Source organism: Macaca fascicularis, chromosome 15 (genome assembly GCF_037993035.2).
Source record: "Macaca fascicularis isolate 582-1 chromosome 15, T2T-MFA8v1.1".
NCBI lineage: Eukaryota > Metazoa > Chordata > Mammalia > Primates > Cercopithecidae > Macaca > Macaca fascicularis.
The window spans coordinates 78158609-78183824 of record NC_088389.1 but is presented as its reverse complement, the minus strand read 5'-3'; the positions used below and the strand labels follow the sequence as shown (position 1 = coordinate 78183824).

Genomic DNA, 25216 nt, shown 5'->3' with positions numbered 1-25216 from the left:
CCAATGGTTGTGACTAACCTTGAAATATAAGTCTTCAGCAAATGAAAGACACTTGCAATTTGTAGCCCAGTGATAGCAAATCAGGAATGATATAAAATCATATTGCAGCTTGGGTAGTGGTTTTGAGAATGCTTAATGGCCACTTGTTAGGAAAGGTAAAGTTACTATGGATTTAAAAAACATACTCATTCTCTGAGGTGTCTCACTGAAATTAGGGCTGTCTTTTGTAATCTTTGGTATTTGTCATCTATACTTAGGTAATTTGGATAAAAACAATACTCTTTTACCACAGTGGTACACCTCCTGAAAACAAAGTCATCTTTTTGGATGGCTCAGCTTCTTCGCTTCTATAATAAGCTATTAGCCTACGCAGCTGCTCACCTGGTCCCCAAAGCCATATTAGAATTCCAGCATTCTGGGCCTGGATCAGAGTACATAGCCCCACATCTTCTGTATAGTTCTATCACCATTGATATTTGAGTAAATATATTCTGTGACATATCAATAATCTTACCTGCTTCTCTGGATACTGTAAAGTCAGCCTTCTTTTGAGTTAGATTAGATCATCAGAAAACTCTGTACTTGGACCCCAGTAGCTGGGATTTTTCTTTTTCTTTTTCTTTTTTGGCTGAATAACATGTTACATTATGCCTGTGGCTTTATCGAGGGTTTGCTTGAAAGAGAAGTAATATGACTGGGCACAGTGGCTCACACCTGTAATCCCAGCACTTTGGGAGGCCGAGACGGGCAGATCACCTGAGGTCAGGAGTTTGAGACCAGCCTGTTCAACATGGTGAAACCCCACCTCTACTAAAAATACAAAAAATTAGAAAGGCATGGTGACACACACCTGTAATCCCAGCTACTCTGGAGGCTGAGACAGGAGAATCGCTTGAACCTGGAGGCGGAGGCTGCAGTGAGCCGATATCATGCCATTTCACTCCAGCCTGGGCAAAAAAAAAGAAAAAAGTAATATAACATTTCCTTTTGCTATTGTTATTGAGAATATTGCCTATTATATTACTCTGTATTCCATTTATAAAGCCCAATGTGAGAAATTTCCTTCAGAGTTTCAGGTCTCAAAAATGTTTGTTTTCTTTGATAAAGGATATTTGCTTATCTTTTAGATCATAAAAGAGGTATCATTTATTTTGTTTATTTACCCTAGCTTCCTGGGAGCACAGGGCCAAATTTGAATGTTAATTGTAGGAATTATGTCAAGAAATTTTGTAAATTAATTTAAAAATAGTTATATATACTGGGAGTTAGCAAACTATGGCCCACCCACTTCTTTTTGTAAATCAGGTTTTATCAGAACACAGCCATAGTCATTTATTTATGTATTGCCTATTGCTTTTGTGCTACAGTGGCAGACTTGAATAGTTGCTCTGGCCCTTTACAGAAAACAGATTTCTAGTCCTGATATAAATAGTTACATGTGGGTCAGACCAAATGCAATAACACTGAATATAAAGCAGTATGATTACTGTTAGATGTAGCTAGTTGGAAGAGGCTTAACAGAGTGTGCTAAGAAAGGAGTTTAATATTTAAGCAGTGGAAGCATATAGAAGACATTTTATCTGGGAGAGAAGAAATAAAATCCTGTAGAATTGAGCAGATTTTGAACATTTGGGACCATTTTGGAAACTGTTTTAGCTAGATTAGAATTACAGCAGTGGAAATGAAGTTGAATGGGCAAGACTATTGATAGGAAGGCATAAAAGCTAGGCACCAGAATTTGCATTTAATCCAACAAACAACTGAAAACCCAGTATGAAAATTTCACAGGGAAGTGATGTGATGGGAACAGCATTTCAGTACAGCTAGTCTGACAGCAGTGTACGAACTCAGCATGGAGAGCCCCAAGACTAAGCAGTTACTGGAGTAAGCCTGCCATGAGGAACTAAGATAATGAATCTAGAATGAAGAGGAAGAGTAACCTCTGAGATGCTGGCAAGAAGGAAGCCGATTTTGTGGCTGACTGGATTTAGAGAATGGTGGTGAAGGAAATTGTGAGAGGAGAACTGGGGAAAAATGAACTGGAGTGACCGTTTTTTGAGAGGAAATATGTGTTTTGTTTTTGATGTCCCTGGTTTCTGGTGTTTTAGAGCCTCCTAAGAGAAAGTATGGAAGCATTTGGAGATCTGTGTGAGATGATGACTGAGCTGTGGGAGAGTTTGTATGGAGGAAGAACAGCACGAGGCAGAGTGGCTGGGGAGTGCCTCCAGGAAGGAAGATAGCACTCGAGGAGCAGAGTGCATGGAAGAACAGGAGGAGTCAGTAAAACAGTGTTTCCCAATGTGTATCCCAGGACAGACTGATAGTATAGATGGTTAGCAGGTATTTCCATTTTTGCATCGCCAGATAGATTTGATAAATTCTGGGTTAAGCAAAGTTAAATAGACTTCTTGTATTAGACCCTCTCATGTGCTTTAATAATATGCACCATTATTTATATCTCCAATATGATCTCTACCTCCAAGTTTAGATTCCTGTATTCGACTTTCTATGAGACATTTCCCCTTGCGATATCTGTGAGGCATCTAAAACTTAACTGTCCAAATTGGAATTCCTTGTCTTCCTCACAAAACTTGATTCCCCATCTCAGGTGATGGCAGCTCTATCTTTTCTTTTTAGTAAAAAATGCCGTGGTAAGAAGTAACACTGAAATTGTTTTGTTCCATGTGTAAACTGGCCAAAGGAATTGAGATTAAAAATAAGGTTGCTCAGACTGGGCATGGTGGCTCACGCCTGTAATCCCAGCACTTTGGGGAGACCGAGGCAGGTGCATCACTTGAGGTCAGGAGTTCGAGACTAGCCTGGCCAACATGGTGAAACCTGTCTCTACTAAAAATACAAAAATTAGCTGAGCGTGGTGGTGGGTGCCTGTAATCCCAGCTACTTGGGAGGCTGAGGCAGGAGAATCGCTTGAACCTGGGAGGTGGAGTTTACAGTGAGCTAAGATCGCACCACTGCATTCCAACCTGGGTGACAGAGTGAAACTCTGTCTCACCAAAAAAAAAAAAAAAAGAAAAGGAAAAAAAAAAGTTGCTCAGATTAAAAACCTTGGAGTCATCCTTGACTCCTTTCTCCTATGTTTTTTTTTTTTTTTTTTTGACAGAGTCTCACTCAGTGACCCAGGCTGGAGTGCAGTGGCACAACCTCAGCTTATTGCAACCTCCACCTCCTGAGTTCAAGTGATTCTCCTGTCTCAGCCTCCTGAGTAGCAGGGATTACAGATGCATACCACCATGCCTGGGTAATGTTTGCATTTTTAGTAGAGACACGGTTTCGCCATGTTGGCCAGGCTGGTCTCAGGTGATCTGCCTGCCTCAGCCTCCCAAAGTGCTAGGATACAGGTGTGAGCCACTGTGCCCGGCCCTTTCTATACTCTTACCCAATCCATTAGCAGCCGCATTGGCTTTCCCTTCAAATACGTCCAGAATCTGACCACATGGTACCTCAAGTGATTCTATTGAAACCCTACCACCTCTTTGTGCAGTAGCTTTCCATTTCACTCAGGATAAATATGTCAGTCTCTGTAGTGGCATACAAGGCCTTTTATGGCCTAGCTTCTCATGAATCCTCTGACCTGATTTGCCATTCTTTTCCTCCTTTGCTCTGCTGCATGCACATCTCTTTGTTCTTCCTAAGACAGGGCTTAAGCAGTTTATTAGCTTAGGACCTTTTCCTGTGTCTGTGACACTCTTCCCCCTAGATATCTGTTTGGCTTATCTAACTTCCTTCCTTTCCTCCTCTAAATCTGTTCACATGCCACCCTCTCTAGAAGAGACTGACCTGGACTACCATATTTAAAATAGAAAGAGTGCACTTCTCCCATTTCTCATCCCCTTTATTCTGCTTCACTTTCTTTCTTTTTTTTATTAGCATTTACCATCTTCTAACATATTTTATGTATTATTTGTTTAAAAAATTATCTGCTACTTTCTGCTAGACTGTAAGCTCCATGAATGCAGAGATTTTTGCCTATTTTGTTCACTGATATAACTCAAGCACCTAGAACTGTGCTGGACACACAATAGGCAACTAATAAGTATTTGTTAAATGAGAGAATGAATTTCAAGATGGGAATATATGTCCCCATAGCATCTTTCTTTCACCCATGGAGATATTTTTTTCCTGTGTTTCCTAGGGACACACTTTAGGAGATTCTGTTGTAAGTATTATGGAATTCAAAGGAGGAGAAAATTACAAGAAAGTTGTGATTGACACAATTGGGAAGTTAAAAAATTTTGACCTGCTTAAGCTAATAAGTAGATTTAGGGAGGAAAAATAGTTTACAATCTTATAACAAGTTGTTTCAGTGTTGTGGAATGTCAAATTCGGGGAGGAAAGTTGGACATAGATGTTGAAGAAAAATACCAGGATAAATTACCCGTTCAGGGAGTTTAGCTTTGGATTAAAGGGTGGAAAGTACAGATTGAGTACTCCGTATCTGAAATTCTCGGACCAGAAGTGTTTTGGATTTGGATTTTTTCCAAAAAAATTTGGAATATTTGCATATACTTTAAACTGGTTGAAAATCCAATCTGAAAATCCAAAATAGTCCAATTTTGAGATCAAGGGAACTTGGTTTTTCTGCTTGTTATAAGTTAATCTAGGGTTGTTTATTGAGATAAATTTTAATTTTAATTATATTGTAGTAAATAGGTGACCTAGAATACCCTGTTTTTCAAAGTAGTGTAATTTGGTAGGTTCAGTGCTTCATGAAAATGGGATAAATTGGGATCCTTAGGAAATCCTCTTTTTAGTTCCATACTCCTGCTTTACCACCTGCCTTCCCCATCCTTTTGCATGCTTTTCTTTCCCTCCCTCCCTCCCTCTCTTTTTCTTTCTTCTTTCTTTCTTTTTCTGTTTCTTTGTTTCTTTTTATCTTTCTTTCTTTCTTTCTCTCTCTCTCTCTCTTTTTCTCTTTTCTTTACTTTTCTTATGAGCCTAGTAGGAATAAGTGAGATATAAATATTGAAAGTTGATGCTAATTGTTCACTTGTTCCTCCTGTAGGAAACAAGCAGTCTTTTTTAACGTGAACTTGAAAAAAAGTTCACCTAGGCTTCACACTTGTCACTAGCAGTTGGATTAGTGCTTAGATGAAAGCTTGTGCCCAAGTGAGGCATAGATGAAGTAATTTTATGACAGTTTGACTCTTTCTCTCTTATAAGTTTTGATCCACAGAAGAATTAATTTCTGTTTCAAATGTGTGGTTGAACTTTTGGATAGTTTTTTCATTTCCGTAGTGCAAATTCATCTTTTTCAGGGTTAGCTCTCATGGGAAAAACCAAAAGCTGTTGGGCATTTTTAGTTTATTTATCAATCATGACATTTGAGTGCTGAATGACAATGAAGTTATTCCAAGGATTACTCTGCAGAGCCCTGTGCTTTATTTCCATTGTTGTCTTTGGAATGGATTACGTTCACATTATTTGAGGAATAATTAATTGGAGCTCCAATTCAGACCAGTTGGAAGACTAACAAATATTCTTTTGTTTTGGTTACAGAAGCTGCATACATACATGTAAGAGAAGCAAAAATGTCAGATGATATCAGGAAAAGGTTTGAATTTCCAAATTCTCTTATCCAATCACAGGTAATTTTGTTTGTTTATTTTTGCTCATGGTAACAAATAAACCTGTTCTGTGGATTGTTAACTGAACTTTATATATTTAACATTAAATATTTTATTCTACATGTAGAGATTTATATTATTTTATGAAGCAGCTTTTATGAGTTAATTTGAAAATATATATTTGAGATAGGAAAGCAAATATTTGAAACTGATCAATCTCAGCTTCTGTTTATATATCATACTTTTCTTCCTAGCGATAATAAAACCTTGATTAACTAGTAGGCCCCTGAATATGCTTGTTTGTTTGTTTTTTTTTTTTTTTTGGCCTATAATTATTGGGAACAGAGGTAAATAGTTATATTTCCACAGAGCATGAGGGATTAATATTTAAGAAGACATATCCTACCCCTTATATAGAGTTTTATAATAATGACATTTAATAAGTAAAATATCCTGGGTTAAAAAATTTGATGTATCTACTAAGATAGGAGATTGTGATAACTTTAAAGAGCTTTTCAATAGTTAAATGGTTAAAACAAAGATGGCTTTCTGGTTAGCCTTTAGGTAACTAGAAACATTCTGGTTAATCAAGGTATCATAATAGCTTATTGTCTTTTCTTGTGAGAGTAAAGCTAACAGATCAGCAGAAGCCATCTTGAAGACTTAACAACGTACAGCGCCTTGGATACTTTCAACAGTTAACTTCGGAGATGTCTGCTGTGGGAATTGACTTAGCTGGGTAGTGGGGAACCCTTCCATGAGGAGTAGAACACTCCTTATGCAAGATTCCCTTCTACCTGGCTGGGTTGGAGTCATATCCTACAGGTCCTTACCATGAAGAAGAAGATGAAGGCTTGGAGGATACTGTTCGCAGTTTTATTTTTCTGTGCCTGGAGTCTCTTTGTTAGCATAGACAAACAAGAAATAAATGCCCATATATGTTACTGTTAAATTAGGTGAAAAGTATATATATATATTTATATATATAATTTAGCATAGGATGTCTATTTGAATGCTGTTATGGAACACTTAAGTAGCAATGTAGGCTGATTTATCCTTGGGTTTTGTATTTTAAAAAATCAGTTTAGGCTAATATCTCTGATTTGTTAGAGTATGTTAGAGAAATTGAATCTGGTGGGGAATGGGGAATTAAGCTTCTTTTCTTTTAGTTATTTTTCTAAATATGAACTATAGTTTTTTCTTTGTTGCTATTGTGTTTCATATTGGTTTTGTTAGGTTCTTGTGATTGTGTCCTGTCCTTTGCAAATATTTCTTATTGTTCTTCTGTAACTACTGCTCAATATTAGCACCATATTTCATTGATTCACACACTTTTTTTTCAGATTTTAACATCTTTGAAATTGAATTGCCTCTAGTAATTGATGGCAGCAGTTGAGATACAGTTGGTATTGCCTGCACATTTGTGAACTTGGGCATGATTTTCTACATGAGTCTAAAAGAACTCTTGTGTGACTATAAAACCAAAATTCTAACTTATAAGAAGCATTGTATATCATAGACTAATTGGCAGCCTTTTTTCTTTCTTAGTGGTACACAGTATAATGGTGCAACTTGCAATTCCTGGTCAGTTACATTCAGTGAAATATGGTATATTTTGTAAAACAGGAGCTCAGCCTATCCATGGGCGCTCAGTTCTTGTTACTATTCCTTTTACTAGGAGATAAGAGACAGTAAGTTGGACTAAACTTAATATTCATGTACATGAGTGACTTATATTGCAAAACTAGACCACAAGCACCGTGGTCTTAAATCATTTCCAATGTGTGAAATACAAAGAGAAAAATGAGGAAGGAGTGGGTGCTGTGTTTTTATTTGAGCTATTCTGGAGACTTTGCAGAACTGGCAGCTATTCACAGCTATACTGTAATTTGGTCCCAAGTGCAGGCTGGACAGTTGTTGGAATAGTGAAGTTTTTTCCAACCCGTACACAGAATGGCAATGATTGTTACTAGCCTATTGGCTCTAAGACTGTAGTGCCGGGTAGTGCTGAAGAACTAGGGGAATAAAGTTGAGGTAGTAGGAGGTAATGATATTTATGTCTTTATATAACCAGCACTCCTTTAAGAGACTTGAATTTAATTTTGGGTTTTTTGACTAAAGCAGGATATGGGAAAACTTTAGAGATTTATGAGACTGAAAGCTTATGTTTAAATTGAATTTAAGGGCTGAAACCTATAAAAATGATAAAGGAATCAAAATTATATGGCCTACAGGAGGGAGAAGGGTGGTGGTGGAGGGAAGCCCTATTGATTCACGTCTGTTTGTGCTATAGTCATAAAGACGAGTTTTCTTCATATTCTTTAACGGTGTGATGAAGCATGATGGATTTCATTTCAGTGCAAAGATGATTTTAAAAACTATGGGGTTTCTCACTCATGTTTTAATGGAGTAAGCAATCTCAAGTTATCTTCTGAGACTGACAGCAATTTGAACCAAAAATCTGGCAGTTTTCTTAACCTCTATGCACTATAGTTGCTTATTGGTAACCTGGGATAGATATGCCTACTTTGAGAACTATTCTGAAGATTAGAAATTATGCATGTGGAGTGCCTAATTCAATGCCTTCTACATAGCACACACTTAGTAAATGGGAATTTTATTTATTCCCAATTGACTACCTGATACACTCATATTAACTAGTATTGATATTTGGAAATAACTTCTAAGGGACTGTGTTCATTAATTTTATTTGTTTCGTAGGCTGTGGGTCATCTTATTGCTGCCGTCCTAAAGGAAAATGGTTTTTCAGAAAAGATTCACCAATCTACAAATCAGGTCTGTGTTTAACTTTATGCTTCAATTTTCTTCAGATAAGATTGCTACTAGCTGGATCACATATGCACCTGTCTTGTTTCCCTGATAGTTCAGATTACAGCAGAAATGTTTTTGAACTGTGAGAACTTCATTGGCTTTTTTGATAATTTGTTTGTCTTTTTAGTGTATAGCAATAAAAAAGTTTTAAATTTATTAAAACACACTCTAGGAATGAGAAATGGAGGGAGGGGCTGGAGAGGAGTATTCTTACGACTATTGATGAAAAACAATATGGATGGAATGAGAGAAGGCATGCTTTAGAGAAGATTGATAGAGTTATCTCTGAGGAAATCATTTGGGTAATGAAGAGAATGAACAGAGTGGCTCTGTTTGGATGTAGATTTCTCATGCTTCAGCTCAGCCCCAGCTGTGAGTTCTTGGTTGGAAAGGTCATACATTGACAGTCAAAGCTGAAAAATTCCATCTTACACAAACAGCAGGTAAATGCTCAGAGTTGAAGCAATGCCAGCTTACTGAGATATACCACTTGGGGTTTGTTTGATCAACATTGTGTATTTTGACCTGCTAGTTGGGAAACTCTTCTTAAGAGAGGTGTTCTCAGGTGTCCTCTATAGGGAACATAAGTGATGGAAATAAGATTCTTTTTTTTCACAGCAGAAATAAATTGATTTCCTTTTTCTCACATTCTTTTTGATTAGCTGCTCCAAGTTACATTTCTTTATTGCTTCTGCAGACATGTTGAAGTAAGTGTAGGACACACTTCACTAATTGGCATTTGTCTGGTGTTTGTATGTAGTCATATAAATTAGGTTTTCTGAGAACTCTGATCTTAATCCTGCCTATAATCACATTGTGTACTTTGAGAAGATCTAGTGGTTTTACTTAAACTGCCAGGATTTATTGAATGTCAAATACCTGTAACTGTTTCCTCTTCTACTAAAAATGAATGCTTACACAGTCTTACCTGAGGCAGCAGTTTATTTATTTGTTTGTTTTGTTTTTCTGGTGTAATAATAGAGTGATGGTATTTAGAACCCTTTGATATTGTCAGTACAGTTGAACACAATGTCTTTCTGAATAAAAGGAGAAGTAGAATATAAATATTTCCTTCCTGTAGTGATTGTTAACTGTATTGTTATTTTAATAGTGGGATGCTAAGATAGAATAGATTCTCAGCCAGCTACAGAGGGAAAATGGGTACAAATGATGTTGATTTTCTTTTCTTTTTTTTTTTTGGAGACAGAGTCTGGCTCTGTTGTCCAGCCTGGAGTGCAGTGGCGCGATCTCAGCTCACTGTAACTTCTGCCTCCTGGATTCAAGCAATTCTCATGTCTCAATGTCTCTGTTCGGGGCCCCTGACTTCCCGCAACACATTCTAAAATGAAAACTTATATTTACTTATATGTCCTTCTCATGCTTTTCTATCAATGAAGACAGAGTCACAGTGTGAGGGGGGAAAAGTCAGTTTCCTTCTTGGGCAAGCAGTTTTCCTAGGCTTTTTTTTTTTTTTTTTTTGTTAGCCATGGAATGAGCAGCTTGCTGGTTGCCTGTCTTACTTCTGTCTTTTATATCTGGGCCCATATTAGAATTCAAGAAATTGTGGCAGGGGCATTGTGGGTGGTGGTGAGGTATATGTAGGTGATAGAGGTTGGTGGTAGGAGAGCAGGAACATTTTCTGAAAATAACTGTTATTGTAATTGAAGGCTTATGGCATAAATATTATTTGGAGTTCAACTTAGACTAACTGATATACTGATACTATTAGTGTCTGGTTAAATTGTTTGGTTAGAGCAGCGTGCTAGAGCCAAGTCTCAGCTTTGTTGTGTCGCTTGAACTCGGGTCATACCTCTGCCTGCAGCCAGTCTTGTTTTACAGCGATGATGCCAGGTGAGAGAGAGTTGCTGTTACCTCCATTACCTCTCTTGGAAAATTGACTTCATTTTATTCTAGGAACAGAGTGACAACAGCATCATCTTTATAAAGGAAAGCTAGCCTACTGTGAACAAATTACTCATTGATGAATGACCGAAGGTGTGTGTGTGTTTGCTGTTCATCAGAATTGTCTTCTAATCACTGGTTTGGTTTCAGACTCCTGCTTTGAACTTGCTGTGGGAGAAGTGTTGCAGTGACAATGTAGTGGTTCGAACAGCCTGCTGTGAAGGTCTGGTGGCACTCGTTGCTCAGGATCATGCAGAGTTCAGCTATGTTCTCAATGGGATACTCAATCTGATTCCATCAACCAGGTACATTTTCCTCAGTGTTTGGTCAGTTATGATTTAAGTTTTAATCATTAACTGACATTTATGATTTAAATCAGTTAATGATTTAAGTTTTTAGGACAAAAAATTCACTAAATCCCTATTAAGAGTCAGCATTCATCCTACTTGCCAGTTGTTTTTCTTGCTCTTAAAATGTCATGCAGTTGCTGTTTCAGATATGAAAAGATCATGTTAATTTAAATCCTACAGTTTTGGAATTTGTGGTCATTTGTAGTACTTAAGTTTTGGGGCTCTACTTAAATTTGTTGTTGCTCTTTTTAAGATGAACATAGCTAAATAGTTTATAATTCAAAAATGCAATGCAGATTCCTGACTTTTTTTTTTTTTTTTAGCCCACTGAAAATATTTATTTTTTCAAATTTTTTCTTATTTAGTTTTCAAAGAACATAATACTGTCACACAAACCCCCAAAATAAACACAGGAGTGGGTATAGACGTAATGAAATACAGTGCCCTTGGATAAAAATGATAACAAAACTTCGTTATTGGTAATCATTCAACAAACATTTTCCGTGCAACCTTTTTTTTAAAATTATTATTATTATACTTTAAGTCCTAGGGTACATGTGCACAATGTGCAGGTTTGTTACATATGTATACATGTGCCATGTTGGTGTGCTGCACCCATTAACTCATCATTTACATTAGGTATATCTCCTAATGCTATCCCTCCCACCTCCCCGCTCCCCACAATAGGCCCCGGTGTGTGATGTTTCCCTTCCTGTGTCCAAGTGATCTCGTTGTTCAATTCCCACCTATGAGTGAGAACATGCGGTGTTTGGTTTTCTGTTATTGTGATAGTTTGCTAAGAATGATGGTTTCCAGCTGCATCCATGTCCCTACAAAGGACACAAACTCATCCTTTTTTATGACTGCGTAGTATTCCATGGTGTATATGTGCCACATTTTCTTAATCCAGTCTGTCACTGATGGACATTTGGGTAGATTCCAAGTCTTTGCTGTTGTGAATAGTGCTGCAATAAACATACGTGTGCATGTGTCTTTATAGCAGCATGATTTATATCCTTTGGATATATCCCCAGTAATGGGATGGCTGGGTCAAATGGTATTTCTAGTTCTAGATCCTTGAGGAATCGCCATACTGTTTTTCACAATGGTTGAACTAGTTTACAGTTCTACCAACAGTGTAAAAGTGTTCCTATTTCTCCACATCCTCTCAAGCACCTGTTGTTTCCTGACTTTTTAATGATTGCCATTGTAACTGGTGTGAGATGGTATCTCATTGTGGTTTTGATTGGCATTTCTCTGATGGCTACTGATGATGAGCATTTTTTCTTGTGTCTGTTGGCTGTATGAATGTCTTCTTTTGAGAAGTGTCTGTTCATATCCTTTGCCTACTTTTTGATGGGGTTGTTTGTTTTTTTCTTGTAAATTTGTTTGAGTTCTTTGTAGGTTCTGGATATTAGCCCTTTGTCCGATGAGTAGATTGCAAAAATTTTCTCCCATTCTGTAGGTTGCCTGTTCACTCTGATGGTAGTTTCTTTTGCTGTGCAGAAGCTCTTTAGTTTAATTAGATCCCATTTGTCAATTTTGGCTTTGTTGCCGTTGCTTTTGGTGTTTTGGACATGAAGTCCTTGCCCATGCCTATGTCCTGAATGGTATTACCTAGGCTTTCTTCTAGGGTTTTTATGGTTTTAGGTCTAACATTTAAGTCTCTAATCCATCTTGAATTAATTTTCATATAAGGAGTAAGGAAAGGAACCAGTTTCAGCTTTCTGCTTATGGCTAGCCAATTTTCCCAGCACCATTTATTAAATAGGGAATCCTTTCCCCATTTCTTGTTTCTCTCAGGTTTGTCAAAGATCAGATGGCTGTAGATGTGTGGTATTATTTCTGAGGACTCTGTTCTGTTCCATTGGTCTATATCTCTGTTTTGGTACCAGTACCATGCTGTTTTGGTTACTGTAGCCTTGTAGGATAGTTTGAAGTCAGGTAGCGTAATGCCTCCAGCTTTGTTCTTTGGACTTATGATTGTCTTGGCAATGTGGGCTCTTTTTTGGTTCCATATGAACTTTAAAGTAGTTTTTTCCAATTCTGTAAAGAAAGTCATTGGCAGTTTAATGGGGATGGCATTGAATCTATAAATTACCTTGGGCTGTATGGCCATTTTCACAATATTGATTCTTCCTATCCATGAGCGTGGTATGTTCTTCCATTTGTTTGTGTCCTCTTTTGTTTCACTGAGCAGTGGTTTGTAGTTCTTCTTGAAGAGGTCCTTTACATCCTTTGTTAGTTGGATTCCTAGGTATTTTATTCTCTTTGAAGCAATTGTGAATGGGAGTTCATTCATGATTTGGCTCTCTGTTTGTCTGTTACTGGTGTATAAGAATGCTTGTGATTTTTGCACATTGATTTTGTATCCTGAGACTTTGCTGAAGTTGCTTATCAGCTTAAGGAGATTTTGGGCTGAGACAATGGGGTTTTCTAAATATATAATCATGTCATCTGCAAACAGGGACAATTTGACTTCTTCTTTTCCTAACTGAATATTCTTGATTTCTTTCTCTTGCCTGATTGCCCTGGCCAGAACTTCCAACACTATGTTGAATTGGAGTGGTGGGAGAGGGCATCCCTGTCTTGTGCCAGTTTTCAAAGGGAATTTTTCCAGTTTTTGCTCATTCAGTATGATATTGGCTGTGGGTTTGTCATAAATAGCTCTTATTATTTTGAGATACGTTCCATCAATACTGAATTTATTGAGAGTTTTTAGCATGAAGGGCTGTTGAATTTTGTAAAAGGCCTTTTCTGGAAACATCTATTGGAATAATCATGTGGTTTTTGTCTTTGGTTCTGTTTATATGCTGGATTATGTTTATTGATTTGCATATGTTGAACCAGCCTTGCATCCCAGGGATGAAGCCCACTTGATCATGGTGGATAAGCTTTTTGATGTGCTGCTGGATTCGGTTTGCCTGTATTTTTTGAGGATTTTTGCGTAGATGTTCATCAGGGATATTGGTCTAAAATTCTCTTTTTTTTGGTTGTATCTCTGCCAGGCTTTGGTATCAGGATGATGTTGGCCTCATAAAATGAGTTAGGGAGGATTCCTTCTTTTTCTATTGATTGGAATAGTTTCAGAAGGAATGGTACCACCTCCTCCTTGTACCTCTGGTAGAATTTGGCTGTGAATCCGTCTGGTCCTGAACTTTTTTTCGTTGGTAGGCTATTAATTATTGCCTCAATTTCAGAGCCTGCTATTGGTCTGTTCAGGGATTCAACTTCTTCCTGGTTTAGTCTTGGGAGAGTGTAAGTGTCCAGGAAATTATCCATTTCTTCTAGGTTTTCTAGTTTATTTGCGTAGAAGTGTTTATAGTATTCTCTGATGGTAGTTTTTATTTCTATGGGGTCGGGGGTGATATCCCCTTTATCATTTTTTTATTGCGTCTATTTGATTCTTCTCTCTTTTCTTCTTTATTAGTCTTGCTAGCGGTCTATTAATTTTGTTTATCTTTTCAAAAAACCAGCTCCTGGATTCATTTATTTTTTTGGAGGGTTTTTTGTGTCTCTGTCTCCTTCAGTTCTGCTCTGATCTTAGTTATTTCCTGCCTTCTGCTAGCTTTTGAATGTGTTTGCTCTTGCTTCTCTAGTTCTTTTAATTGTGATGTTAGTGTGTCAATTTTTGATCTTTCCAGCTTTCTCTTGTGGGCATTTAGTGCTATAAATTTCCCTCTCCACACTGCTTTAAATGTGTCCCAGAGATGCTGGTATGTTGTATCTTTGTTCTCATTGGTTTCAAAGAACATCTTTATTTCTGCCTTCATTTTGTTATGTACCCGGTAGTCATTCAGGAGCAGGTTGTTCAGTTTCCATGTAGTTGAGTGGTTTTGATTGAGTTTCTTAGTCCTGAATTCTAGTTTGATTGCAGTGTGGTCTGAGAGACAGTTTGTTATAATATCTGTTCTTGTACATTTGCTGAGGAGTGCTTTACTTCCAACTGTGTGGTCAATTTTGGAATAAGTGCGATGTGGTGCTGAGAAGAATGTATATTCTGTTGATTTGGGTGGAGAGTTTTGTAGATGTCTATTAGGTCCGCTTGGTGCAGAGATGAGTTCAATTCCTGGATATCCTTGTTAACTTTCTGTCTCGTTGATCTGTCTAATGTTGATAGTGGGGTGTTGAAGTCTCCCATTATTATTGTATGGGAGTCTAAGTCTCTTTGTAAGTCTCTAAGGACTTGCTTTATGAATCTGGGTGCTCCTATATTGGGTGCATATATATTTATGATAGTTAGCTCTTCCTGTTGAATTGATCCCTTTACCATTATGTAATGGCCTTCTTTGTCTCTTTTGATCTTTGATGGTTTAAAGTCTGTTTTATCAGAGACTAGGATTGCAACCCCTGCTTTTTTGGTTTTCCATTTGCTTGGTAGATCTTCCTCCATCGCTGTATTTTGAGCCTATATGTGTCTCTGCATGTGAGATGGGTCTCCTGAATACAGCAAAGTTATGGATCTTGACTCTTTATCCAATTTTCCAGTCTATGTCTTTTAATTGGACCATTTAATCCATTTACATTTAAGGTTAATATTGTTATATGTGAACTTGATCCTGTCATTATGATATTTTATGGTTATTTTGCTCGTTAGTTGATGCAGTTGCTTCCTAACATCTATGGTCTTTACATTTTGGCATATTTTTGCAATGGCTGGTACCAGTTTTTCCTTTCCATGTTTAGTGCTTCCTTCAGGATCTCTTGTAGGGCAGGCCTGGTGGTGACAATCTCTAAGCATTTGCTTATCTGTAAAGGATTTTATTTCTTCTTGGCTGGATATGAAATTCTGGGTTGAAAATTCTTTTCTTTAAGAATGTTGTCTATTGGCCCCCACTCTCTTCTGGCTTGTAGAGTTTCTGCCGAGAGATCTGCTGTTATTCTGATGGGCTTCCCTTTGTGTGTAACCCGTCCTTTCTCTCTGGCTGCCCTTAACATTTTTTCCTTCATTTCAACTTTGGTGAATCTGACAATTTTGTGTCTTGGAGTTGCTCTTCTCTAGGAGTGTCTTTGTGGCGTTTTCTGTATTTCCTGAATTTGAATGTTGGCCTGCCTTACTAGGTTGGGGAAGTTCTCCTGGATGATATCCTGCAGAGTGTTTTCCAACTTGGTTCTATTTTCCCCCTCACTTTCAGGCACACCAATCAGACATAGATTTGGTCTTTTCATGTAATCCCATATTTCTTGGAGGCTTTGTTCATTTGTTTTTACTCTTTTTTCTCTACACTTCTCGCTTCATTTCATTCATTTTATCTTCAATCACTGATACTCTTTCTTCCAGTTGATCGAGTCAGTTACTGAAGCTTGTGCATTTGTCACATAGTTCTCGTGTCATGGTTTTCATCTCTATCAGTTCTTTTAAGGTCTTGTCTGCATTGATTATTCTAGTTATCCATTCATCCATTCTTTTTTGAAGGTTTTTAGTTTATTTGCACTGGTTACGTAGTTCCTCCTTTAGCTCTGAGAAGTTTGATTGACTGAAGCCTTCTTCTCTCAACTCATCAAAGTCATTCTCCGTCCAGCTTTGTTCCCTTGCTGGCGATGAGCTGTGTTCCTTTGGAGGGAGAGATGCGTGCTGATTTTTTGAATTTCTAGCTTTTCTTCACTGCTTTTTCCCCATCCTTGTGGTTTTATCTGCCTTTGTTCTTTGATGATGGTGACGTACTGATGGCGTTTTTGTGTGGGTGTCCTTTCTGTTTGTTAGTTTTCCTTCTAACAGTCAGCACCCTCAGCTGTAGGTCTGTTGGAGTTTGCTTGAGGTCCACTTCAGACCCTGTTAGCCTGGGTATCAGCAGCAGAGGCTGCAGAAGATAGAATATTGCTAAAAAGCGAGTGTTGGTGTCTGATTCTTACTCTGGAAGCTTCGTCTCAGAGGTGTACCCAGCAGTGTGAGGTGTGAGGTGTTGGTCTGCACCTAGTGGGGGATGTCTCCCAGTTAGGCTACTCAGGGTACGACCAACTTGAGCAGGCAGTCTGTCCGTTCTCAGATCTCAACCTCCATGCTGGGAGAACCATGCTCTCTTCAAAGCTGTCAGACAGGGACATTTACATCTGCCGAGGTTTCTGCTGCTTTTTGTTTAGCTATGCCCTGTCCCCAGAGGTGGAGTCTATAGAGGCAGGCAGGCCTCCTTGAGCTGCAGTGGGCTCCACCCAATTCGAGCTTCCTGGGTGCTTTGTTTACCTATTTAAGCCTCAGCAATGGCGGGAGCCCTTCCCGCAGCCTCGCTGCCACCTTACAATTAGATCTCAGACTGCTGTGCTAGCAATGAGGGAGGCTCTGTGGGTGTGGGACCCTCTGGGTCAGGTGTGGTTTATAATCTCCTAGTGTGCCGTTTTCTAAGACCCTTGGTAAGGCGCAGTATTAGGGTGGGAGTTACCTGATTTTCCAGGTGTTGTGTGTCTCAGTTTCCCTTGGCTAGGAAAAGGAATTCCCTTCCCCCTTGCGCTTCCCATGTGAGGCAATGCCTCGCCCTGCTTCAGCTCTCGCTGGTCGGGCTGCACCCCCTGGTTCAGCTGCACCCGCTGACCAGCACTGACTGTCCAACACGCCCCAGTGAGATGAACCTGGTTCCTCAGTTGAAAATGCAGAAATCACCCGTCTTCTGTGTCATTCACGGTGGGAGCTGGAGGCTGGACCTGTTCCTATTTGGCCATCTTGGGCACCCCCCCGATTCCTGACATTTTAAGAAAGAAGATTGTCCATAAGCAATGATTCTTCCACAGTGGTATAGTTTATACATTGTAGTGACATTACTTGGCCAGCCCTTGGCATTAGTGCATTAGAAAATAATGGCACTTATTTCTCAAATATTTTGTGATTTAGGGATGTCTTCCCCTTGATTATTCCAAGTTAATAATATTTTGTTCTTTGAATTTGTTTGGTATGACTGTATTTAGTCCATTTACAGGCTGAGGTAATGGGATAATAAGGAATAAGAGGGATCCATTCAGAGATGGTCAAACAGGACCATGTTTGAACCAGTGAGCCTCTGTTATAAAATACTCCCTGAAAAAGAGTTGTTACTCTTTGCTTCAAGAAATTGTCTTGATCTGTATGTCCTAATTTTTGACTGCTTCGAATCATTTGGGCTTTTGCCCCCTTTACTCACCTCTCACCAAGCCTCCCTTCTCCTCTGTGGAGCTGCTTGTTTTTCTAGTGTTTTTCACTCACCTTTATTACAGTATCATCGGGCTGAGTACTTAAGTTTTTTCCCTGCCTTCAGTGGAGATGGAGTATAGCTGTAATGATCAATTTGTGGAAAGATGCCGGATGCGGTGTAAGTCCTGTAATCCTAGCACTTTGGGAGGCTGATGCAGGTGGATCATCTGAGGTCAGGAGTTCAAGACCTCTGTCTGACATCATCTTTATTATCCTTTCAGGCTGTGCTCCGATGTCCTCTTTCCTGTCCAGACACTTCCCACTTCTCTGCTGCACTACTTGTTGTTTCACAATATGTGCCTGTGTGTATTATTTTTAAACCTGTATTTTGGTATCTGGCACACTCTTTGACACTTAGTAGTTGCCCAGATATTTCTGAATAAGTGAAGGTTTGATCATGGCTGAAAACTTACTACTTTCTCTCTGTCTTTCTGTTTCTACACACATTCACAAAAATTTTAGAAGGATTCTGTTGTATACCAATTAAAAAAGTAGTTTTGAGGAGAATTTTGAAAAGTTAAGCTTTTTATGTGTCTGTCTTTTTCTTATGTACTGGTTGATCTTAAGCAAGCCACCTAGATGTTACCTTACCTTTTTTATTTGTGAAATACAGGTATGGTATTTGTTGCCCCCCTCCCCAAATGTTTTCAAATGCCTTAAAAATCTGCAAATGTAAAATCTAATTGCATTGTGTAGTTGTACTATTTATATTCATAAGTTAAAGTATCAGCAGCTCATGGGGCCAATGTAGTATCTTCTCTGTATTTAAGGTATAATTAGAGCAGGTTAGATTATACCTTTTATTCTAGAAGATAATCTTAGAAAATTATTCTGCTGTGAGATATCATTCACGCATCAGTATTAATTCTTCATCCCTATTGTAAATTGCAAAGTATAAACTTTGTGGATAGTGAATTATCCTGTCATTTCTGCATATTGTAATTTGTGGGTAACCTTAGTTATTTTTAAATTTAAAAATGTGTTTTTTGGGCGGGGTGCGGTGACTCATGCCTGTAATCCCAACACTTTGGGAGGCCAAGGCAGGCGGATCTCTTGAGGTCAGGAGTTTGAGACCAGCCTGGCCAACATGGTGAAACCCTATCTCTACTTTTTTCATAAAAATATGAAAATTAGCCGGGCGTGGTGACACATGCCCGTAGTCCCAGCTATCGGGAGGCTGAGGCAGGAGAATTGCTCGAACCCAGGAGGTGGAGGTTGCTTGAGCCTAAGCTGAAATCGCTTCACTGCACTCCAGCCTGGGTGACAGAGCAAGACTCCGTCTCAAAAAAGAAAAAAAAAATGTGTTTTTTTGAATAGATAATAATAATTCACATTGGACATTTTAGGCAAAGCGTTTGTCTTATCCCAGTATCTGTGTTTTTTTGTTTTTTCCACTGTGGAAGACAAAGTGTTAGTAGGTCTTATTATATTATATGCAGCATATAATAGAAAAAATGCGTGTGTGTATATTTACATGTATATTTTCCTTAACAAACAGAAATAGTAGCCTATTATATAGTAATCTTTATTTTGCATTTTCAGTGAAAAAATGTATCTTGGAGCTTGTATTAGGCTGTTCTTGCATTGCTATAAAGAAATACCTAAGGTTGGGTAATTTATAAAGAAAAGTGGTTTATTTTGGCTTACGGTTCTACAGGCTGACAGGAAGCATGGTGCTGGTATCTGCTTCTGGCAAGGGCTTCAGGAAGCTTATAGTCATAGTGGAAGCAAAGTGGGAACAGGAATGTCACATGGCAAGAGCCAAGAGCAAGAGAGAGAGGGGGAGGTCCACGATTCTTTTAAACAACCAGGTCTCACGTGAACTCACTGAGCACGAACTCACTTATCACCAGGGGGATGGTACTAAATCATTCATAAGGGATCTGCCCCCGTGATTCAGTCACCTCCTACCAGGCCTTATCTCCAACATTTAGAATCATATGTCGTTCTAAGATTTGGAGGGGACAAACATCCCAACCGTTTCAGAGCTCATTCTATAAAATATATAAACAGCTTTCTATTTTTTTCTAGCTGCGTAATATTCCATTGTGTGGATGAGCCATAATTAGCAATTTCCTATTATTTCTATTCCTTTACAATAGACAGTGCTTCAGTTATTAATCTTACACATATAGGTGACCATACATTTTTAAGGTTCTTTGGCTATTTGGCCAACATATGGAAGAAAGCCTTGAATTTTATAGTAAGCAAATATAGGAATTTTAACAGTGGAAGGATGCTGGACATTTTAAACAAAATTTCTTATCTGAGAATGTTCATATTGTCTAAATTGTCATCCACAGGGAGATGTAGAGAGTAGATGCTGAAGCTAACCAGTTTAATTTTTGAATCAATTCGATCATAAAATATATAAGTGCTATGTTTTCCTTATTGTTGCCAGTGGATATGATAATTTCTTATATGACAGAAAACATAATTTTCTTCATTTGCTTTATTTTCAAGTAGCAGAACTTTGTGGTATGTAGTGATTACAAAGACTATACTTTGTACCATTTATGTTTAAAAAAAAAAACAACCCAACAAAATGAGAATCCATTTTAAGAAATAAGCTAATTAAGAACAGGAGACTCAAATAGCCTCCTCCTCCTCCAAAATGAACCTCAGGGAATCTTCTGAGACAGAAAACCATCTGTGTCTTTGGGACCTAAAGGCAAGAATGGGCCAGGCGTGGTGGCTCATGCCCATAATCCCAGCACTTTGGGAGACTGAGGCAGGCTCATCGCTTGAGGTCAGGAGTTGGAGACCAGCCTGGCCAACAAAGTGTAACCCCGTCTCTACTAAAAATACAAAAAAATTAGCTGGGCTTGGTGACACCTGCCTATAGTCCCAGCTACTCAGGAGGCTGAGGCAGGAGAATTGCTTGAACCCGGAGGCAGAGGTTGCAGTGAGCCAAGATCGCACTACTGCGCTGCAGCCTGGACAACAGAGTGAGACTCTGTCTCAATCAATCAATCAATCAATCAATCAATCAATGCAGGGAATGACTTTGGGTGAGACACTTTGGGTCTTCAGTTTCCATTATTTAAATTTCTGCTTGTGTCTGACTTCTCTTTAATTAGAGGCTTATTGGAATCTAAAGGTACTTTGGGAACTGAGACACACCATGATTGCTTATCTTTGCTTTAGAAAAATAATTCTAAAACTTTATCTTTCCATCTTGCCTATTTATCTTCTAGCCTACTATCCTTCAGGAACTGAGAAAGCAAGAGGGGGGTGGATAGAAAAAGCCAATAGTGAGAAACAGCCTTCTATAGAATAGATGTTTAGAGAATGTAGGTTATTGAGTTTTCTTGGCATTTAGAGCAGATTTTGAAAGCATGAAAGAAAGATGGAAGGAAAAGTAGGTGTGCCCATCTCTTCCAGCCTTATAACTGGCTCCTTCGTCCTGTGAAAGTCTAGTCGATAAAATTCCCTTGGAACATGTCTGGAAGCCCCCCTCCCACCTGAATCCAAGCCCACAGTTTGAGAAACAGTGGCTTAGAGCGGGTTACATTGTATAGTCTAACTTTGAAAAAGACTTGACATTTGCAATGCTCTGGTTGTCTAAACTTCAGGGAGTGTCTGGGAAGGGGTCTGGCTGTGCTTGAGAGACTGTTCTCTTCAAAGGAGTAGTTTCATGTCCTAGAGTGTTCTCTGTTCAAAGCTGAGGCAACATGAAACAATTGTAAACTAGTTTTTATAGCTTCTGTAAACAAAGAAATGGATTTAAGAGCCTTAAAATGTTCTTTTCATCAGTAAGGAAATTTGAAAAAAAAATTATTCCCTAGGGAGGGTGAAGGAAAGAAGGGGACCACAAAAGAAACACAGTAAGGAAATCATTATCACCAGTCGAATGTGAATTTTGAAATGAAGTGAAACTGAAAATAAAGTGCAAGATATATAGTAGCATATAGTTTTGTAGACTTTTCAGGAATTGTTTTGAGTTTAGGTTGGTTTTGGTTTTGTTTGTTTTTGTTTTTACATTGACTGTATCCTGAAATAAAGAGTCCCAAAGCAAGGAATTTTCCATTTTTCTTTCCTTAGAATTTTTTTCCCCTGAACTGTGCTGGCTTCTAGAAGGCTTATTGTTACAACCATTGTTACAGTTGCTTAGTAACAGGATTGTGAATAAAAAATCTTGCTCTCCTGCAGAACCAGGTATTCAGTTTTGATATTGAGGTGTCATGACAGCCTGTAATTTCACCTCAACTGCTTCCCCCATTTCTTGTCTTAATGTGCTTGGTAGGAAGGTTATACTCTGGATAAACTAGGCTAGCACTTCATTTGTATGCCTTATGTGCTTTTAAACATGGAAGGGACCTGCATTCAAGGTATTTGGGAATATAAAGTGTGTTAAAGTGTGGGAAATTAAAGTGTATTTTCTGAGACTTCTAAGTCTGCCTTTTAATGAAATTTAGCATAGGATATTAAAAATTCTTGTAGTGGGTCCTGAGGAACTCTGTTGGATCCAGTGAGTCTTTGATCATGGGTTGATGAAGGTTCAGTGGTTAAAAATGATTCTGAGAATCATTTGGAGTTAAGATTTAGGATGATTTATGGAGAAAATTCTTGTCTCTCAGAGTCTTTTATTGATGACCCTGTTCCTTGGGAAACTTAATTGCTTTCTTATGTAGGAAATAGCCAGCAACTGTATTCATATCTTGTTATATTATTGAAGCTTTTCTGTATTATTTAGCTTCTTTCTCTTTATTTTATTTGGCAGGAGAGGAAGAACCAAGGAAGGATGCCTTTATGAGGTTTCCTCCAAGGTTTAGGGAAGGCAGCACATTTTAATCTGCAGCTGGGGTGTCAGAGTATTACTACCTGAATTTGACATGGTTTCAAGGTTTATATTTATATTGATATTATGGCTTATTTAACTCTTATTAGAGAGTGACAGAATTGCTAGTCCATGTCTGTTTCCCCATCTTGTCTTCTAAATATTCCTTTTAAGCTTATTAGCTTATTTCTAGATGTTCTTCTTCCTTTTCTTCCCCAATTCTGTTTTTTTTCCCCTTGAAAATCCCAGAATTTCTCTCAACTTTCCGTTCCTAATCACAAAAGTGGTTCCAGCCACTTTTCTGATCTAATAACTTATTTTTTATTAAGTTAGTTTATCTGGTTGAAGGCTTTGTCACAAAATCTTCCATTGTAGAGTCATGTATTTATGCTAAGATGTTTCTAGGTGATTTAAGAACAGTGGCTGCTGAACACATGTTACTTTTATAATGGAAAAATGCTTCAGAAGAAATCAGGCCGTTTTTGCTACATAGAAGACAAATGAGTGCAAAGGACTTTGTTACGCAAAAGCTCAGTAACATTACATCTCTTAGATTTTATTTTAAAGAAGCATTTTTTTTTTTTTGGTCATTCATTTAAGCATGGATTTCTCAGAACTGTTTATTTTGTCCTTGTCGTCTTGTCTCTGGTTATCTTTCTCATACAGTTTTATGGTTTTCTCATATAGTTTTATAATGAATTTAGACAATGATTGTTTTTCTAGTGTTTATCATTCTCTTATTTGCTAATGACTTACTATGCTTAAGACTGATGAATTATCTTGTTCAGGGATCTGAAATCCTTTCCAGTTAAAAAGGGACTTAGCCACATTTGTTCCCATGACACCTAGGGATGCATCCCTCTTGGGATGTTATGTCATTCTCTTCAACCCAAACCCTTTTAATTCTACCCCTAAATATCTGAAATATGGGTACATTCTTGTACCTCATGTTTGGTATATTTTGAAAGCAAAGAACCAAGCATTATATGTAGTCTTTCAAAAAGAGACCCAGCATACATGAGCAGTGTTTAATGTTGTAATGAAATAATTCTCAAACAAAAGGAATCTGATACATGTTATTCATATGCACAGTAGTAATCGTGCCATATTAACCTAGCAAAAAGCAATTTGCCTGAGTGTTTTCTTGTTAGTATAGTTGGTAGAACTTGACTAAAAATTAAAAAATTTTTTTTGAATCTTCAATGTCGTCATTGACCCATACTCACTCTCATTACAAGCTAAATATCCCCTATCTGAAATGCTTGGGACTAGAAGTGTTTCAGATTTAATATTTTTTGAATTTTGGGATATTTGCATATATATAATGAGATATCTTGGATAGACCCAAGTCTAAACACAAAATTCATTTATAATTCATGTACACCTTATACAGATAGTCTGAAGGTAATTTTGTACAACATTTTAAATAACTTTGTGCATGAAACAAAGTTTTAACTGTGTTTTGGCTGTAGCCTGTCACATGACTTCAGGTGTGGAATTTTCAACTTGTGGTGTCACATCAGTGCTCACAAAATTTAGGATTTTGGAGCATTTAGGATTTTGGATTTTTTGATTAGAGATGCTCAGTCTGTATGAGATGTGGGTCTTGGCTCTTATGCCTAGTGAAAACTGTGGCACCTTTTTGCATTGTCTCTTGCTACTGTGCTTGTGGCTTAGTTTTGAAGTTTCCTTTGCTCTCTTTAATGGTTCTTGAGTAAATTCATCTTTTCCTGGCACCTGCCCAAGAAAGGACTTATTCCAGCTGATCTTTATTGTAGGCTTTCAGCAGCAGTTTCCTAAGTGTATTAGGCCTCTTTGGGCTACCAGTTACAGAAATCCACTTGAACTAGTGTGAGCAAAAATGGATTAATTTTTTTGATAAAGGAGTATCTATCTCATAGGACCCAAGAATAAATATGCACCTAGGCCTCAGAAACAAATGGGATATGAACTGTGTGTTTCATTCTTCTTTCTTCCTGCAGACTTTCTCTGCCTCCTAGTTCATGGGGCACCACCTGCTTCTGGCTTAACATTTCATATATGAGGCAGCCAGACTGAGATTGGAATTTCCTGGCCACAATTACAGATTTCCAATGGTAGGACCTGGAGCTGGATCAGTCAGCTCTTCCAAGTGTTAGTTTTCTAGTGCTACTGTAACACATGATGATAAACTTGATGGCTTAAGACAACAGAAATTTATTATTTCATGATTTCATGATGCCTTGCAGCCAAAAACCAAGGCGTCAGCAGGACTGATTCATTCTGGAGGCTCTGTGGGGGAATTTGTTCTATGCCTCTCTACTAACTTCTGGTGGGATGGAAATCTTTGACATTCCTTGTTGTGTGGCTTTGTAACTTCAGTCTCCACCTCTGTATTCTTATGGCTGACTTATCTGTGTATCTCTGTGTCTCCAATACAGTATCCCTTCACTTTCTCTGTAAGGATACCAGTTATTGGATTTACGACCCACCTAGGATGATATCCCAAGATAATTTATCTACAAAGACCCTATTTCCATATAAAGTCACATTCATAGGTACTGGGGGTTGGGATTTAGATGTATCTTTTGGGCGGACACAATTTAACTCTCTACTCACTGTGTCTTCA

At 38.2% G+C, this 25216-nt stretch overlaps 1 protein-coding gene across 4 annotated transcripts in view; it reads left to right on the top strand.

Annotated features, from left to right (window-relative positions):
• FOCAD (focadhesin) overlaps window positions 1-25216 on the top strand; it is a 318797-nt gene that overhangs the window by 27933 nt on the left and 265648 nt on the right. For 3 of the 4 annotated variants that reach the window (XR_012424668.1, XM_065530469.2, XM_045373316.3), the window contains 3 exons: window positions 5518-5606; window positions 8307-8381; window positions 10470-10624. Coding sequence is in view for 3 of the 4 variants with exons in the window: in XM_065530469.2 (XP_065386541.1) it covers window positions 5550-5606; window positions 8307-8381; window positions 10470-10624 (287 nt within the window). In the remaining variant the exon portion in view is untranslated. Of the gene's footprint in view, window positions 1-3121; window positions 3260-5517; window positions 5607-8306; window positions 8382-10469; window positions 10625-25216 lie in introns of all 4 variants that reach the window. The other variant, XM_065530470.2, reaches the window with a different exon arrangement.